Source organism: Balaenoptera ricei, chromosome 21, assembly GCF_028023285.1.
Source record: "Balaenoptera ricei isolate mBalRic1 chromosome 21, mBalRic1.hap2, whole genome shotgun sequence".
NCBI classification, from domain to species: Eukaryota; Metazoa; Chordata; class Mammalia; order Artiodactyla; family Balaenopteridae; genus Balaenoptera; species Balaenoptera ricei.
Window position 1 is genome coordinate 34,396,337 of NC_082659.1, and position 17,163 is coordinate 34,413,499.

Below are 17,163 nucleotides of genomic sequence, written 5' to 3' on the forward strand. Positions count from 1 at the left end.
ATCAGTGGCACAGAATAGAAAGCCTAGAGATAAACCCACGCACATATGGCCACCTTACTTTTGATAAAGGAGGCAAGAATATGCAATGGAGAAAAGACAGCCTCTTCAATAAGTGGTGCTGGGAAAACTGGACAGCTACATGTCAAAGAATGAAATTAGAACACTCCCTAACACCATACACAAAAATAAACTCCAAATGGATTAAAGACCTAAATGGAAGGCCAGACACTATAAAACTCTTAGAGGAAAACACAGGCAGAACACTGTATGACATAAATCACAGCAAGATCCTTTTTGACCCACCTCCTAGAGAAACGGAAATAAAAACAAAAATAAACAAATGGGACCTAATGAAACTTAAAACCTTTTGCACAACAAAGGAAACCATAAACAAGATGAAAAGACAACCCTCAGAATGCGAGAAAATATCTGCAAATGAAGCAACTGACAAAGGATTAATCTCCAAAATTTGTAAGCAGCTCATGCAGCTCAATATCAAAGAAACAAACAACCCAATCCAAAAATGGGCAGAAGGCCTAAATAGACATTTCTCCAAAGAAGAGATGCAGATTGGCAACAAACACATGAGAAGATGCTCAACATCACTAATTATTAGAGAAATGCAAATCAAAACTACAATGAGGTATCACCTCACACCGGTCAGAGTGGCCATTATCAAAAAAGCTACAAACAATAAATGCTGGAGAAGGTGTGGAGAAAAGGGAACCCTCTTGCACTGTTGGTGGGAATGTAAATTGTTACAGTCACTATGGAGAACAGTATGGAAGTTCCTTAAAAAACTAAAAATACAACTACCATACGACCCAGCAATCCCACTACTGGGCATATACCCTGAGAAAACCATAATTGAAAAAGTGTCATGTACCACAACGTTCACTGCAGCTCTATTTACAATAGCCAGGACATGGATGCAAGCTAAGTGTCCATCAACAGATGAATGGATAAAGAAGATGTGGCACATATATACAATGGAATATTACTCAGCCATAAAAAGAAACAAAATTGAGTTATTTGTAGTGAGGTGGATGGACCTAGAGTCTGTCATACAGAGTGAAGTAAGTCAGAAAGAGAAAAACAAATACTGTACGCTAACACATATATATGAAATCTAAAAAAAAAAAAAAATGGTTCTGAAGAACCTAGGGGCAGGACAAGAATAAAGACAGAGAGGTAGAGAATGGACTTGAGGACACGGGGAGGGGGATGGGTAAGCTGGGACGAAGTGAGAGAGCGGCATGGACATATATACACTACCAAATGTAAAATAGATAGCTAGTGGGAAGCAGCCGCATAGCACAGGGAGATCAGCTCAGTGCTTTGTGACCACCTAGAGGGTGGGATAGGGAGGGTGGGAGGGAGATGCAAGAGGGAGGAGATATGGGGATATATGTATACGTATAGCTGATGCACTTTGTTATAAAGCAGAAACTAACACACCATTGTAAAGCAATTATACTCCAGTAAAGATGTTAAAAAAAAAAATAGCAAACTCTAATTTCATGAAGAAAATATTTCTTAGCTGCTGAGGCAATGGGGACAGGCAAGCCGGTGTTCAAGATCTCACAGTGAGTCCAGGGCTGAGACAGTGCAAGAGCCTTCCCTTCTAAAGCACAGCCCAACGGTTCAGCCACCAGCCAGGCCCAGAAGTCAGCTCTCCATCCTTTTATACCAAGCATAAGACTTAGGGAGGGGAGGAAGGAAGAAGGCCAGAGGGAGGGGGCAGAAGGCTGGGGGGTGGGTAGGACACAGCTGTCCGCCCGCACTCTAACAGGACACCTACTAGGTTGACAGGTGCTGTGCTGGGTGTTTCTTCCCACTGTGGAATACAGAGCCCCAGGAATTCTAAAGTGAAAGAGAACCCGGCCTTCGCCCCTCTAACCTCTTCCTCTTGGAGGCCATGGAGATCCAGAAAGGTCAAGTCCTTGCTTGAGGCCCCAGAGGTAAAGGCAGAGGGGCAGCAGCCCCATTCCCCCAACTCTGAGCCTCCAGACAACTGTATAAAATCCAAAGGGCTGCTGAAAACACAAGCTTCAAAACAGTCTGCTCCCTGCTGGGTCAGTGCTGACCTGAGCCGTCAAGGCTCTTGGGAAATGCATTGGTCCTCAACTGCCTTCTCTCCCGTGGCTCTTAGACACCCGGTTTTAACAACCAGGTCCTTTCTGCAAACCCCACTCAAAGCCAGAGTTCCCCGGATTCACAGCCGATTCCTCTGCTGCGTGTACAGAACTTACAAGTCTACACCACATGCTCAGTACAAAACATACCCTGACCCCTGCGGGAATTTCGTCTCCTCTACTGATTATAAGCTCTCTGGAGGCAGAGCAAGTTCATTTTCCCTTCTCTCAACTCATCCAGTGTCTAGCATGGTGCTGGGCGGGGGAGAGAAGAGAGGCACCATTCTGGCTTGAAGAGATGACCTGCTTAACGTCAACTGACCCCTTCAGCTTCCATTAGCTGAGAGCCAAAACCAAGTCTGAGCTATTTTTGTAATGCCCACACACCTCACACAGTACCTGATATATGGGTCTCTCAGGAAACAGGAACTGACTTACTTTTTTAAAATGGAATAAATGGACTTACTTTTTTAAAAAAAGGGAAGGTAAAGAGGGAGACCTCAGACTGTTTCCTTGTGCTGTTTTAAAGTAGACATGATGTAGAAGGTAATGGCATTTGTAGGAATCTGCTAGGCAATTAACAAGTCAAATTGCTAAATACTGCAGCTTCATCAAACCCAAGCCGCAGGTATTTAGACTAAAGAACCCCTGCCTTCAAGTCAGCCCGACGGGGGCTATTGCTGAAAGCACCATCAGAAAGATTTTGTTTCATCATTTCACGTTTAAGACGGTTTTAAAGACCTTAAGCAGTGTTTAGTGAGCTTCAGCATAATAATCTATTTGTTTTATTGAGTACTTAGTATATGTTAACTATTCAATTCAACCCTCTAGTAAATGAATACGAAAGCTGTCTATTCTGAAAAGGTGTAGCAAACAAAGTGTGGTCCAAGTTCATGCCAAGGAGTCCAGACTGCATCTTGTTGGCAATAGTGAGCCAGTTAAGGTTAAGTGACATCAAAGCAATCATGTTTTAGCCAGAACTGTGCAGATTGGATTGAAGAGAAGCAAGATGAGAGGAAGGGAGATCTCCCGTGGTTCTAGGAAGGGTCTGCCAGAGTTTTCCAAAGCAGGGCATGCGCCCCAGGCAAGGTGATCCACTGGGAAGAACTTTTAAAATCAGCACTGAGATATAATTCACATTTACCACACAAATCACCCATTTGAAATGTACAATTCAGAGTTTTTTAATATATTCACAGGGCTGTGCAACCATCACCACATTTAATTTTATGACATTTTAGATCCCCTAAAAGAGACCCTTTTGGAATGGAATCACACAACACGTTCCTTTTGTGACTGGCTTCTTTCACTTAGCACGGTTTCCAAGGTTCATCTACACTGTAGGATGTATCAGTGCTTCACTGTTTTATGGCTGAATAAAGTCCCATTGTATGGATATATTACGTTTTATTCATCCATTTATCAGCTGATGGCCATTTCCACCTTTGGCTGTTAGGAATAATGCTGCTGTGAACATTCATGTAAAAGTTTTTATGTGAATGTATGTTTTCATTCTCTTGTTATCAAAGTAGGAGTGAAATTACTGGGTCACATGCTAACTCTCTGTTTGATCATTTGATAAAGCACCGAAGTGTTCTCCAAAGAAGCTGCTTCATTATATATTCCTATCAGCAATATATGAGAGTTCTAATTTTTCCATAACCTCACCAATGTATTACTTTTCATAAAAATTTTAAAAAACTTATAGCCATCCTAATGGTATCTCATGGCTCTGATTTGTATTCCCCTAATGACTAATGATGTTCAGCACTTTTTCATGTTATATTGATAGTAAGACATGTAACATATTTTATTTAAAAAATACACATATTGAAGGATTTCTGCTCAAATATTTAGTGTTGATAAGGTAAATGACCAAAAAATTAGGACACCAGTGATCTGGGCACAAAATAACAAGAGTCTGAATTAAGAGATGTGGGTAGGATATGAAAGATGTGTAGGAAGTAGAAGTGACAGGACTGAAAGTATGACACTGAGTGGGGTGGGAAGGGTGTGGTTCTGGCCAGTGAGGGACACACTCTGAGAATGCCTTCATCCTCTGAAAGCCCGCTGCTCCTCACGTCTGCCTTTGGAGAAGGGCGTTGAGAGGGCGAGTCGGCCGGTTGACCCTGGAGCCGGACCTGGGCACCCGGAGGCTCCTCACCCAGCCCCCGCCCTCGGAATGTGCATTCCGCTTGCCTTCCCCGTGCTAGGAGCTGCCCAAGGACGCGGCCTTGAGACAGTAAGGTGTTGTTGGGACCATCTGGATGGCCTACCTGACTGGAACCCAGTTAAGGCTGCTTATAAACTTTAAGATCCTGGAGGCGGGTGCAGAGATCCGCTGTGTCTCAGACGCCCAAGACAAGCCTCGTAAGTTCCCTCGCGTATTAAACCTGCCACCTACCAGTCCGGAGTGACTGCCTCTTTCTTCGGTCTCCCCCTGCCCTCCTCATGCGGGGCCAGGTTGTGAACCAACATTGCCCCACTCACCTTGTCCTTAGCGCTACTGCCATGCGGTCAAGCACAGGGCAGCACGAGGGTGAGAAGCAAACACAGAACCTCCTGTTTGCGACTGGGTTAATCACAAGGCTGGCCCTCAGGAGTTAGCATTTAGTGATCATCCATTGAGTCAAACTGCTACAGAACAGTGGTTGGAATTCAAAGCAGGAAACAGGACAAGATACCTGAGGAAATGACACCGTCATGAGGTACAGGTCTCCAGAGAAGTAGTGAAACGGAGGCAGGTTTTGTCACAGGGCAGGGTCTCTGGTCTGCACTGCGTATGGCAGGACACCGGTGTGTCTCAGAAACACACATATTCCCCGGGACCCTGGCCCAGACCTGATCAATCGAGGCGGGGGGCCGGGGGATGAGAAATGTGCGCTTTAAATAAGTCCCCAGATAACTCTTATGCAAATTAATGTCTGAAAATGACTACTTTGATGAGTAGAAAAGGAGGTCCAGTAGATCTTGAAGATGGCCAACCATGAAATCCTAAGTTTGGAGTGCTATACCAGAAGGAGAAACAAAACTTACATTTTCATACTAGTCTCTCCACCTGCGACAGAGGAAGAAAAATATGCTCTGGCAACATGGTCATGAAAAACAACTAGAAGAAGGCGACTCCTCCCACACAGCAGAGTTGCTCAGAAAGAACCACGCTGCTCTGACAATAATCAATTCCAATAACGACGGCTAATATGGTTTGGAGAGAAGACAAGAATAAATTAAAGAAAAGCCTGCAAATGACAGGGTGATGAACAGCGTGTCTTTAAAAGCACCAAACACTCTTCTAATTGAATGTTTAGTTTTTCCTAACACTGTCTGACTCTTTTCCAGCGGGGCACTCACACTGTTATACATTATTTTATAAACTGAAATTGTCCAAGGGGTCTGGCGTTTCGGGGCGTGGCAGCAAGGCTGTGGGCATGTGGAGAAAGGAAAGACGGCCGGGCTAGGGCAGTGGCTCCCAACAGCAGGGACGGGCCCCACACGACATTCGGCCATGTCTGGAGACATTTTTGGTTGTCACAACTGGGGGGATGATACTGCCATCAAGTGCGTAGAGGCTGGGGATACTGCCTAACACCCTACAATCCACAACAAAGAACTACCCAGGCCAAAAGGTCAGCGGGGCCGAGACTGAGAATGCCCGGGCTAAAGGAGGGGGCCTCACCTTCAAGGCACTGGAGGCCCTGTGGGCGCATCCAGACACACCTTCCAGGTTCACTGAAGGTGCACTGTGACTCCAGCAAAGACACGCCCCGGGAGTCTCCATCTGAAATGGAGGGTACCCCAAACACCCGCACCAGGCTGTGTGCACACCAACGCTCTCTCCCTCTTTCTAACCTGTTCTTTATCATGTGCTTGGTTCTACACATTCGTTTCTAATTGTCCTATTACTCTCAAAGGTAAAGCACACTTTTCATTTTTAGTAAACAAACACGACAACCTGGGCAAAAAATACAGAGCTAGTGATAGAAAGAATCTTAAAAACATTCTAGACAATTTCCTCACCTTCCAGGTGGAAAACTGAGGCCCACAAAGGCTCGGTGACTTACTTGTCTGGGAGGAAGTCATCGTATTTTTTTACAAAGAAATTAAATTCCCAAAAGGGTTTGGTCATCTTATGTGACACAAGAGGATGCTTCTTTCTGGTTACTACTTGCTTATTTAAAATCTTGAACCCGTCATTTTGATCACATTACATATGCATTTTTTGCACCTCCATGTTCAAAATGAGGAAAAATATCAAAAAAGTTATGCATTCCATTTTTAATTCCAATGTAGGACATTTGTTTAAAATAAGAGCTTCTGCCTTGATAAAAGTGGTATGGCCTTGTGGTAAAAATATACAAATAGATAAACACATTCATTTTCACGTATAAGTGACTTATTAAGGTACAGCCCATACATAAATAGGATAGTAACACATTTTTTAAAGTAGAAAATAAACAGAAATGTAGGTTCTACAGTGAGGAAAGAAAAAGGAAAAGCTCTCATGTTGCTCTATACTTATTAATGTTCCTCTTTAACTTCAGATCACCTTCCCCCCCCGGATCTTTTATAGGAGTAGTTGCGAGAAAGACCAATCTATTGAAAGGTAATGATTAGAAAATTCCTAGTGAAATTAATAGAATAAAACTCAACTTTTGAAAGTATTTTTTTGCCTCTAGTTATTCAATTGTTTTTCTCTCCTCTTACCTTATGTAATGTGGCTTACTATTTATGTCAAGTACCCAAAATTATAGTGGGGAAATGCATTTGCTTTAAGAGTTTGTATTTTAGTTGGGTAGACGGAGAAGTCTGCCAACATACTTTCTGGCCATCAATAAGAGGTAAAGCCTTCCTTTTCTCTTAGAATATTTATTTTCCTTGAAAGTTAAATGCCATTCTGCCTTGTAAAGTGAGCTGGCTCGGTCCTTTCTATTCCTAACAGCTTTTTCGGTAGTTAGTCTATGAACTAGATAGGAATAGCAATGCTTACGTGGGGAGCATCCAAATCACGTTAATAATAATTACGAATTTACAGAAACAAAAGAATCTCTACTGAAACCATGCCTCCTCTGCTCTCAGCACCAGCTTGTCTTTATGAACTTAGGCAGGACTCACACACGTCCCCTCCTCCACATCCTCACTGCCTTCCATCCCCCTTAAGGAGGACCAACGTGGCCGCTCCACCATCACTCCCGAAACTGCTCTCACTGTATGACCCAGTCACCTCCTGCCACTTCACAGGAGATCTTTTTGTCCTGTTTGTACCTGATCTTTCCGCCCTTCTCTTGGCATAACATTCTCCCTGGGTTTTTTCTTGACTAACTTAAAAACTATTGTTTCTCAAGTGTCTGTTTTGGTCTGCTTCTGAGCACTCATTGCAACATTTGGAGGTAGAAAGAGGAAAAGGACACAGGAAAGGACCCTGGGAAGAAGCACCAGGAGGGAAAGCAGGAGACGATGGGGTCCCAAAAGCCAGATCAGACACCACAGTCCTCAGTGTCCAAGCCCAGGTGACAGCCCTTATTCCTCACTTCAGGGAGCACTAAGGACCATCAACATGCCCCAAACCCTTACACTTCTGCCACCTCCTCTTTAACTAACTTAGTTTTCCCCTGCATTATTGAAAGCGCCTTCCTGCTTTAGTAGTTTCCTCCTCTAGTACTTTCTTCCTATTGTAACAAGAAAAACTTTTAAAGCACAGATTTGATCACATTAATTTCCTGCTTATACTATTATCCTAAGGATGCTGGGAACCAGTGAAGCATCCAAAATCCTACACCTGACAAACCAGACTTTTCATCATTTGGCATTTGCTTACCTCCACAGAGGAATGTTTCTTGCCTTTTCACAACACTCTGTACTCAAGTCACATCTGATAACTTATGTGTACCTCCTACATCCCAGCGCTTTCTCCTCTGGGCCTTTTGGACCTCTGCTGGGTCATTCTCTTTCCCACACCACACCTACCTGCTGCTCATCCTGTGAGCTTCGTATTAGCTAGCACACTTCCTCCTTCCTCCAAGGCCAGGCCCTAACTTGCACCCCAACAGTACTCTGGACTTATCCTTCATGTACCTCTAATCAAACTGCGTTACAATTACTTACTTGTTTATATTTGCCAATTCGATCCCAGAGACCGCCTGGGTTTCACTTGCCTTTTTCCAGTGCCAAAAATAGTCTCTGAGGTACAACAGGCACATGATACATATTTATTAATAAATGTTCCATTCATGATGTCAGATGTGTAGAGGAGCTAGTTAATATCAAGACTTGGTTGATTAAAGCCAGATGAAACTATTTCTGTTATTGCACCAATAAGAAATTCACAAAGACATCAAAGTAGCTTCCAAAATCCTTAACTAATCAATGGCTATAGCGGCACTGCAGACAGGTTTAAAATTGACAAACGTGGCTTGTATGCAATGTCTTAGAACAGAGTTTTAAGTAAGAAAGGAACACAGTAAAATGTGGTCTTTAGAGAGATCACTCCTACAAACGGAGAGCAGCTCATGTGAATACATCTAAAGAGAGTTCTAGCATGCTTTGTCTGGATTAGCTGGGAAAACCACCAGGGTTCACTTAGATCCTCCCTGAGAGGTAGGGAAGGCTCTGCCCCACTGCACTGTGAATAGTGGATCCCTGGGAATATTTTTATATACTCAGCATCAAATACAGTCTGGGATATGGGAAAAGCTCAATAAAATGAAAAGTTAAATGAATGAATGAATAAAAAGCTTGTTTCCAAGCCAGGATGTCTAACATTAGCCAGTTATTTAAAAAATATGCACTGTTAGTAAAAACAAAAATCAAAATCAAAAATCAAAAATGAGGCTGGTATGACTGATTAGTAAACTAATATAAATTTTTCAAAGTATTTTTCAAGTAATTTTTCAAAGTACTTGAAAGTAATTCAAAGTATGTGTCCTACCAACCTTGACTCAAATGTGTCAGCTTCCCACAGGAAGTATAAAAGTCAGCACACTGCATTTTGCCCCACTTGTACAACACTGTCCTCCGGGGCAAGGTCTCATCCCTGCCCCCAAAATATGGAGTATTATTCAAATACAAATATTAAGAAGATTATTTAACAAAGTGCTTTTTTCCAAGGTCAAAGCACGATCAAAATGACTAACCTGAGACAATTTTGTAGTGGTGGCAGGCAGAAGTGGGCGACTAAACTTCTTCTGAGATCCGATGGCTGCTGGAAATGGTGGTGCAGAAAATACAGCTGCAACACAATTAATTTTGTTTATCCACCCTTGCATTTCCTCTGGACTCCTATGAGAAACAGATATATTTATGTTAGGGTATTTCTGTATCTAAGTGCATCACATCTTGCCCATTTCTCATTACTGATCTGAAATGGCATACAAAATCATTTATTCTTCTTGGTACAAATAATCCCTGACAAAACTTCATTGGAGACTAACATTTTCAAAAGCAATCACCATGGTAATAAAAGGCCCTGGAACCTAGGATCATCATAGTGTAAGGCTATGATTCTCTCCCAAGGATACAGAAGGAAATAAAGCAAAATCACTTCACAATAAATATTTACTAAACCCCCTACTTTCTATTTGATACTATCCTAGGTCAAAAATTAATTTAAAAATTAACTCATCTCTTCCAATCACATAATTTGATTTTAAAATGCAACTGAGGGATAAACTGATAGAGGGAATGTAAAAGGGTATATACACCCACTTTGGAAAATAGTTTGGACAGTTTCTTAAAAACTATAAACTATAAATTTATTATACAACCCAGCAATTCTACTTCTAGGTACACACTCAAGGGAAATAAAAACATGTAGGCACTAAAAGATTTGTATGTGAAGTTCATAGCAGCACTATTTATAAGCATCAAAAAGGAGAAACACTCTAAATGCCCATCAACTAGTGAATGAATAAACAAAACATGGTCTAGGGCTTCCCTGGTGGTGCACTGATTAAGAATCCGTCTGCCAATGCAGGGGACACGGGTTTGAGCCCTGGTCCAGGAAGATCCCACATGCCACAGAGCAGCTAAGCCCGTGCGCCACAACTACTGAGCCCACGAGCCACAGCTACTGAGCCTGTGTGCCACAACTACTGAAGCTCGTGCCCCTAGAGCTGTGCTCTGCAACAAGAGAAGCCACTGCAATGAGAAGCCCGCGCACCGCAACGAAGAGTAGCCCCTGCTCGCCGCAACTAGAGAAAGCCCGCGTGCAGCAACGAAGACCCAATGCAACCAAAAATAAAAGTAAATAAAATTAAAAACAAAACAAAAACAAAAACACGGTCTATATCTATACGGTGGAATACCATCCAGCAGCAAAGGTATGGAGTGCTGAGGCAGGTTACAGCATGGATGACCCCAAAACTTCACACTGAGCTAAAGAAAAGCCCACGTATTCTGTGACTGCATTTATATGGAAAATCCAGAAAGGGCAATACAAAGAGGAAACTAGTGGTGTCCGGGCTGTGGGTGAGAACGGCACAGGGGATTGGGGTGGGGTGATGAAAGTGTTCCAAAACTGGATTGTGTTGCACAATTCTGAAAATTTGCTAAACATCATTGTACACTTAAAAGTATGTACAGTATACCTCAGTAGGACATTAAAAAATCCACCTGACAGGGTGTGGAAATCTCCTGATGTCGGTATCATACTTTTAACTTATATGTCATGTTTGCAGAGCCCAGCACTGACAGCACTTGTGAACTCATAAATCAATGGGAGAAATAGTCCTGAACTAGGTGAGATACCCACCATGTATATAATCAATAAAAAGATGGACAAGAAGTCAGCCCATCTAAAAATCATTTCCTGTACTGATGGCTCTGAAAGCTACCACGCTAACCTGACACCACACCCAGGTGTCACCCTCATCGTGCCCCGCATGCCTCTCTGACCCGTGTGCCTCTCCAACCTGTTATTTCAATCGACTGATTTCTGCATCAGTCCCACTTGGAGTAATTAGCTCTCTTTAGTTACCGTATCCAGCATTTTAGACATTTAAAAACAATAATGCTGGGGAACAGAATAACGTGGGGGACCTTTATGACTAATGGCTGTGATTACACATCCGGCTGTGGCTCTCTTGTGTTGCTAGTCATCTCCCACACCAAAAACTCCTCTGTGACTTGGGTTTCCTTACAACTTCCTCCTCGCCTGATGTCAGCAATCTCATGCCTTTGTGAGCTCAGCATCCCCAAATCACCAGAGTACCTGTTCTTGTTCTCATTTCCTCTGCTAGTCTTCCACTGTTTTGATCAGCAAGCCTGCAGATACCTGTGTTTACTCTATTGATGTCAAATTTAATGCCAGTGTCTAATGCAGCCAGTTGGTAGTGTTGTGTTGAGAGTGATTCTGAAGTCAAGCTCAGGCTGTAAAAGGCATGCCATGAATAATTAACACTGCCTGCCACGGACACTGATGCTATGATATGTGCTATTAAAATTCCTGTTCTGGAGGCTCAGTTCTAAAAATCCAAAGTTTCTCACTTCATAAATCCAGAATTCTCCACTTGGAGTGTTCTATTTTTAATCTAAAGGCTGTCACAGACCCCTTATTAAACTGGCAATCCATCCCATTTCCTTGCCCACAATATGATTTTATCTTTTCCTTCTAGTTTAATCACAAACTATTAGGGCTCAGAAGGAGAGAGAAGAGAGAGAGCAAAATGAAAATCTACACTTCTTGAACAGCCTCTGTGTGCCAGGCACTGTGTGAGGCTCTTTACATGCTTCATCTCATTTGCTTCCAAAAGAACCCTGAGAAATAAACATTATGAACATTATTATGATCATTATCTACACTAGCCACCAGCTGAGGTTCAAAGAGGTTAAATTTACATGCTAGGACAAAGAGTTAGGAAACGGTAATCTGAATCCAGGTCTATTTTACTCACTGTGTGATAGAACTTGCATACTAACACCCTTGTATTTTATTTACAAGGGTATTACAGTCTAGAGGTGGTAAGTGGTTGACAAAGGGTCACAGGGCTCTTTTGCAGCAAACAAAAAACTTGCCCTAGGGTTTCTATTTCGTATTCTAGTTTTCTTTGACAGTTGTCTCTCTACTGCAACCAGTTAATGACTCTGACTCCAACTCAAACAGTTTCCCCTGCAGATCCCGATTCTATTTCTCGGTGTAAAGTGGTGCTCTGCAAACTAAAAAACCAAACCAAACCAACCAACGAAACCTACTGGGCTTGAAAAAGCAAGACCCTCCAATCAGCAGTTTTCAGTTTGAGCACATTGGGTTTCTTCTCGTAGTCCGTGGCCCGGGACGCCAGTGCGTGGTGCACACTCACAGCGTTTTTCAGGTCCTCTTCCGACAGGGCCTTCTCTGGCTTATATTCATCCTGTGGGCAGATACGAAGAAAGCAAAGACATGTTCAGACTTCATCTTCTCTTTTTAAAACCTAAGACAATAAGAAAAATTTTAGAGAATCCATGAAGGTGCATGAAAAAAGTGAAATGAATGGTGGGTAGAAACAACTCCTTGCTACTTCATAAATGTCATAAAAAATCCTGTTCTTTGAAAAGTATGCTCAGAATAAGAAAATACACATTTACCAAAGGGGCACTTTTGAAAAAGCTGATATATAATAATTAAAGTAAAGAGCTAAGGAAGGTCAAAGACAAAATATCTATCACACATGTTTTATCGTGATTTGAAATGAAGCTAGGTCTAATAGGGTGATTTGGTTTCAGGAGCAAAAGGACATATGCAAAAGCCCCCAGGACGCATCAGCAGAACTGTGCTGATGGTGAAAAACTATGCCACTGTGTTTGCTCAAAAGATACTACATTTTCCCGATACTTTCTTTTGAGGCAAATATTATTAAAAGAAAAATGAACAGTAAAATAAAACAATTTCTCCAGCTGTTCTCTGAAAGAAAAGAGGAAAATCAGTTTAATCTTAAATCAGGAGAAAGCTTAGCTCTATTATCATAAATTTGAAAAATGGGTAAAATTACATAGAAAAGGAGGGTGTCATGGATAGACACAATTTTATCTTTGGGCATGATCCAGACACAATTCATAGAATTTATAAAGGTTCTTTTGTATGGCTTCCCTCCAAACATAACTAAAAAAAATCCCAACTAGTAGAAAAATAAGAATTTAAAACAAATGTGATATTATTATTATTATTATATCTAGTAGTTTCCTTGGGTCCATAAGAATAAAAAAGGTCTGAAAACCAAAGTCAATATAGTAGACATTACACAGTGTTGTAGGAGATGTTTTTTAGTTTTTAGATGTTTAAGTTCCTCTCCCCCCTTCCCATATTTTTTCAGACTTGATGCTAAATAAACTTGCACTTCTTCTGTAAAGAACACACACACACACACACACACACACACACACGTCCTCACCTTCTAATTAGTACTAAAAGCCTAAAGGAAGACACTGTCTATTCTATTATCACAGTCTGGTTTTACAAATTTCCAAAATGATAATTACACTCTCCCATACCTCCTCCTCCCTTCCCCGAGGCCCCAGCACAAATCGAGCTCTTCAGAGGTACTTGTGCCATAGATTCAAAGTGAGTCAGAAATAAACAGCATCTGCTGATCCTTAGTGATCACTGTCAGTGACAGTGCTGAGACAAAGGTGGGAAAACCGAAGATACTCAGTAAATGCCAACAGCAATATAAAAATTATACAGTTTATAATACTAAATGATAAAATTACTGCTTTAAGATAGCTACAGCTGAATTCTCTTAAGCCTCAGAGATTAAGAGCTGCTGTCGACAATAACCATTTTCCAGAGAAGTATGACGAATAAAGGAGAATTATTTTAAAATCATAAAATAAATACAATATATTTACATGTATCTGTTCTTCGACAATTCCCATTAATGCGTACAACTATAATCTAGCTATGTTTTGGGGTCTTGTCTTTTCTACGTGGGATTTTTCTTAGTGATTTAGCATTCCAAAACTTCACAGATCTCCTTCCAGGGGAATTGTTATTAGAGCAGGAGTATCAGCTAGAGGCAGCATGACGACAAATTCCCCCCGGCCTCAGAATTAGGCTGCAACAGAGCCCTGCATGGCTGGCCATGCACTCAGCTTACCCACTTAGCTCCAGATAGGAATCTGAGGTGGACGAGTCATGGGGAGTGGGGATAAGTGATCAGGGACAAGACTGTCTTCAGAGAGTTTATACACTAAGTCCATTTCCGTACATACTGATCTCTAACGCACCTGATATTTGACTTTGCACAGAGATCAGCCTAGAAATTTGTATGCACCGTTTTTTGATATTCTAGGCCCATAATTTGGGTTTTTATCTTAATTCTTTCTCACTAGTTTCTTTTGGTTAATTTTTTGTTGTTTGAATTTAAAACGATTACTTAGTTTTTTATTTTTCATATTTCTTCTTTAATTAAGAATTTAAGACTATAATTTTTCCTCTGAGTACAAGTTACACATAACTTGGGAATGAAGAGTATTTTTTCATTGTTCTCTAGATGATTTGCAGTTTTATTTTTTTCTCTCTCTTCTTCAATCTCAGTCATGTCAAAGAATGTTTCTCAAATTTAAAGCACCTAAAGTTTTTAGTTATTTATCATTATATATTTCTAATTTTATTGGTTTGTGACCAGAGAATGAGGTCTGTAAAATCTATTTTATTTACTTAAAATTTGCTAAGGTTAATTTCTCAGGGTTTTCCAACAACTTGTTTAGTTTTTGTTATTGTTCCATGGACATAAAGAAAAGTTATTCTCTGAGGGATGAGTGTGTATTTATATTCAGGTTTATTGATTCAGTTCCTCTATGTTCTTACAGTATTTTTCCACCATGTTCTGTGTGCTATTTATTATTTTAAAATGTTCTTCTTTATCCACGTTAGTGCTTAGTTACATAAGATGGAAACTTAAAAGGCTCTCTTCCCCCACCAAATGCTCTATTTCTCTGTATCAACAAGACTTTAAAAATAGTTTCACTTCCCTCCCTACCCTTCCCATTAATCCTAAATTTTGATAAAAGTTTAGTATGTTTTATTCTGCAATCTTATTAAAATTATCTTGTATTATGTATTTTCTGTTTCAAGAAATCCTATTTTGCACTTATATTACATATTCCCTGAATCTCTCCTTATTCTTTTAGACTTAATTGTGTCCATGTTTCATTGCTCACCTACTTTCTATCTTTTCTCCATCTTGAGGTCTCTTTTCTCATCCCTTTGTTATTTTCTCTTCTTGCAAGTACTTTTCTCAGGTGGGTGATGTCCTCCAGTCCTTACTTTCAAGCGTCTCTTGCTTTCCTTCTCAGGTGGAGAACTGGGTATGGAGCTTTGGGCTGCAGTCTTTTTCCACTCGGTACTCTGCAGATGCTATTCTGTCTTCTAGCTTCCAGTTTTACTTAAGTCCAACACCAGTCTGATCCTCTTTTGCTTTTCTTGTATTTTCTGTCAGGAATCTCATAGGGTTTTATTTTTATCCTTAGAATTTAGGAATTTTTGCTCGGCTATGCCCTAACATTCTCATCTACCTGGTCTGGAACTAAAAAAAATCCCACGCTAGTTCTCCCTTATATGATCACTCACTTGCACTGCTGACAGCTGCTAAAGACAACCAACCCAGCTATGCAGATGTGTGCCACCCAGATGTATGGTCTCCAGCTATGGCTGCACCCAGCGCTGACCGACAATGCTTTTACTCCTCCACGATAACCCCTCTGGTCCATTCTGCCAAACGTCCACCATTCTCTTCAACACTCCTATCCCACGACAAAGATGGTTAAGAGCACAGGTGCCTGGGGTTAGACCCATCTCTTCAAATGTCTAGCTCTGATATGGTACTTAACATTTCCATGACTGTAGGCAGGTTAATTAAACTCATTAAACTTCATTTTCTTTGACTGAGGAGTAGTGATAATACTTTCCTCATAGAGCTGTATTATGAAATTCAATGAGATACTATTTTTTTTTAACTCTAAATAATGTTCACAGCAGAAAGTAAGCACTTAGATGTTAGCTGATATAATAATCCCTAATAATAATTTTTAGTAGCATATAGCTTGAACTTGTATTTTATAAGGTCAAACTTGTAAATGTCAAACTTTCTGCTTACATGCCCTGTAAACGCGTATTTTGTGACCACCTTTATCCTCTTTCCTCCTTACACAGAGGAGTCCTGCTCAAGGCTAATCCTGTACTCCAGGATCAACCTCCCTCCACCAACCCTTCCTAGGATCTTACTGCGTTGGTTATTATCCTTCCACTATATTTTAAATCATTTGTATCTACAGGCTTCTTCCCCACAGCCTATAAATACCCTCAAGGTCTCTCTATTATTTGTAAGATAATAGTCCCTCCTGAATACTGCTTTCTCCTAGCTGTCACCTCTAGCTGTCACCTCTCTCTTTTCCTTCATATAAAATGAGTCCACATTAACTACTTTTATACATTAATTTCCAGTTTACCCTTTAACCCACTGGAACCTGGAGTCCATTTCTACACTTCATTGAAACTGCTCTGGCAAAGGTCAGCAATGAACTCCTAACTGCAAAATTTAATAGATTCTTTTAAGTTTTTGTCTTATAGCACCAAAGGAAGTCAACAATACTCTTGAAATTCTTCCATGGCTTCTCCTTACAATTCTCTCCTGGTTTCTCCCCTATACTCTGACCATGACTCTGCTATCTCCTCTTCAGCCTGTTTGTCAGCTGTCAGTTCTGCCACTGGCCTTCATCCTTTCTCATCCCATAAATGCACCTTGGAATGATTATGACTACAGTTGACGCTTGAACAACGCATGGGTTGGGGCAGGTGAAGATCCACATATAACTTATAGTCTGCCTTCCATTTATGATGTTCCTCCCTAACCTCTGTTCCTCTGTATCCACGGTTCCCCATGAGTGAATTCAACCTCCTATGAATCATGTAGTATGTAGTGCTTTACTGTTGAAGAATCTGCTGACAAGTGAACCTGTGCAGCTCAAACTTGTGTTGTTCAAGGGTCAACTCTACTCTTATCAGTTGAAGTCCCACCTATACCATGATGCCTAACAAACTGCTGCAGATGAATAAGAA

At 41.1% G+C, this 17,163-nt stretch overlaps 1 protein-coding gene across 11 annotated transcripts in view; it reads right to left on the reverse strand.

The window, feature by feature from the left end:
* Positions 1-17,163, reverse strand: part of PSD3 (pleckstrin and Sec7 domain containing 3) — a 585,012-nt gene that overhangs the window by 135,270 nt on the left and 432,579 nt on the right. For all 11 annotated transcript variants that reach the window (XM_059909726.1, XM_059909725.1, XM_059909723.1 and 8 more), the window contains 2 exons: positions 12,321-12,478; positions 9,266-9,410 (listed from right to left, as the gene is read on the reverse strand). In XM_059909726.1, coding sequence (XP_059765709.1) covers positions 9,266-9,410; positions 12,321-12,478 — 303 coding nt within the window. The remainder of the gene's footprint in view (positions 1-9,265; positions 9,411-12,320; positions 12,479-17,163) is intronic.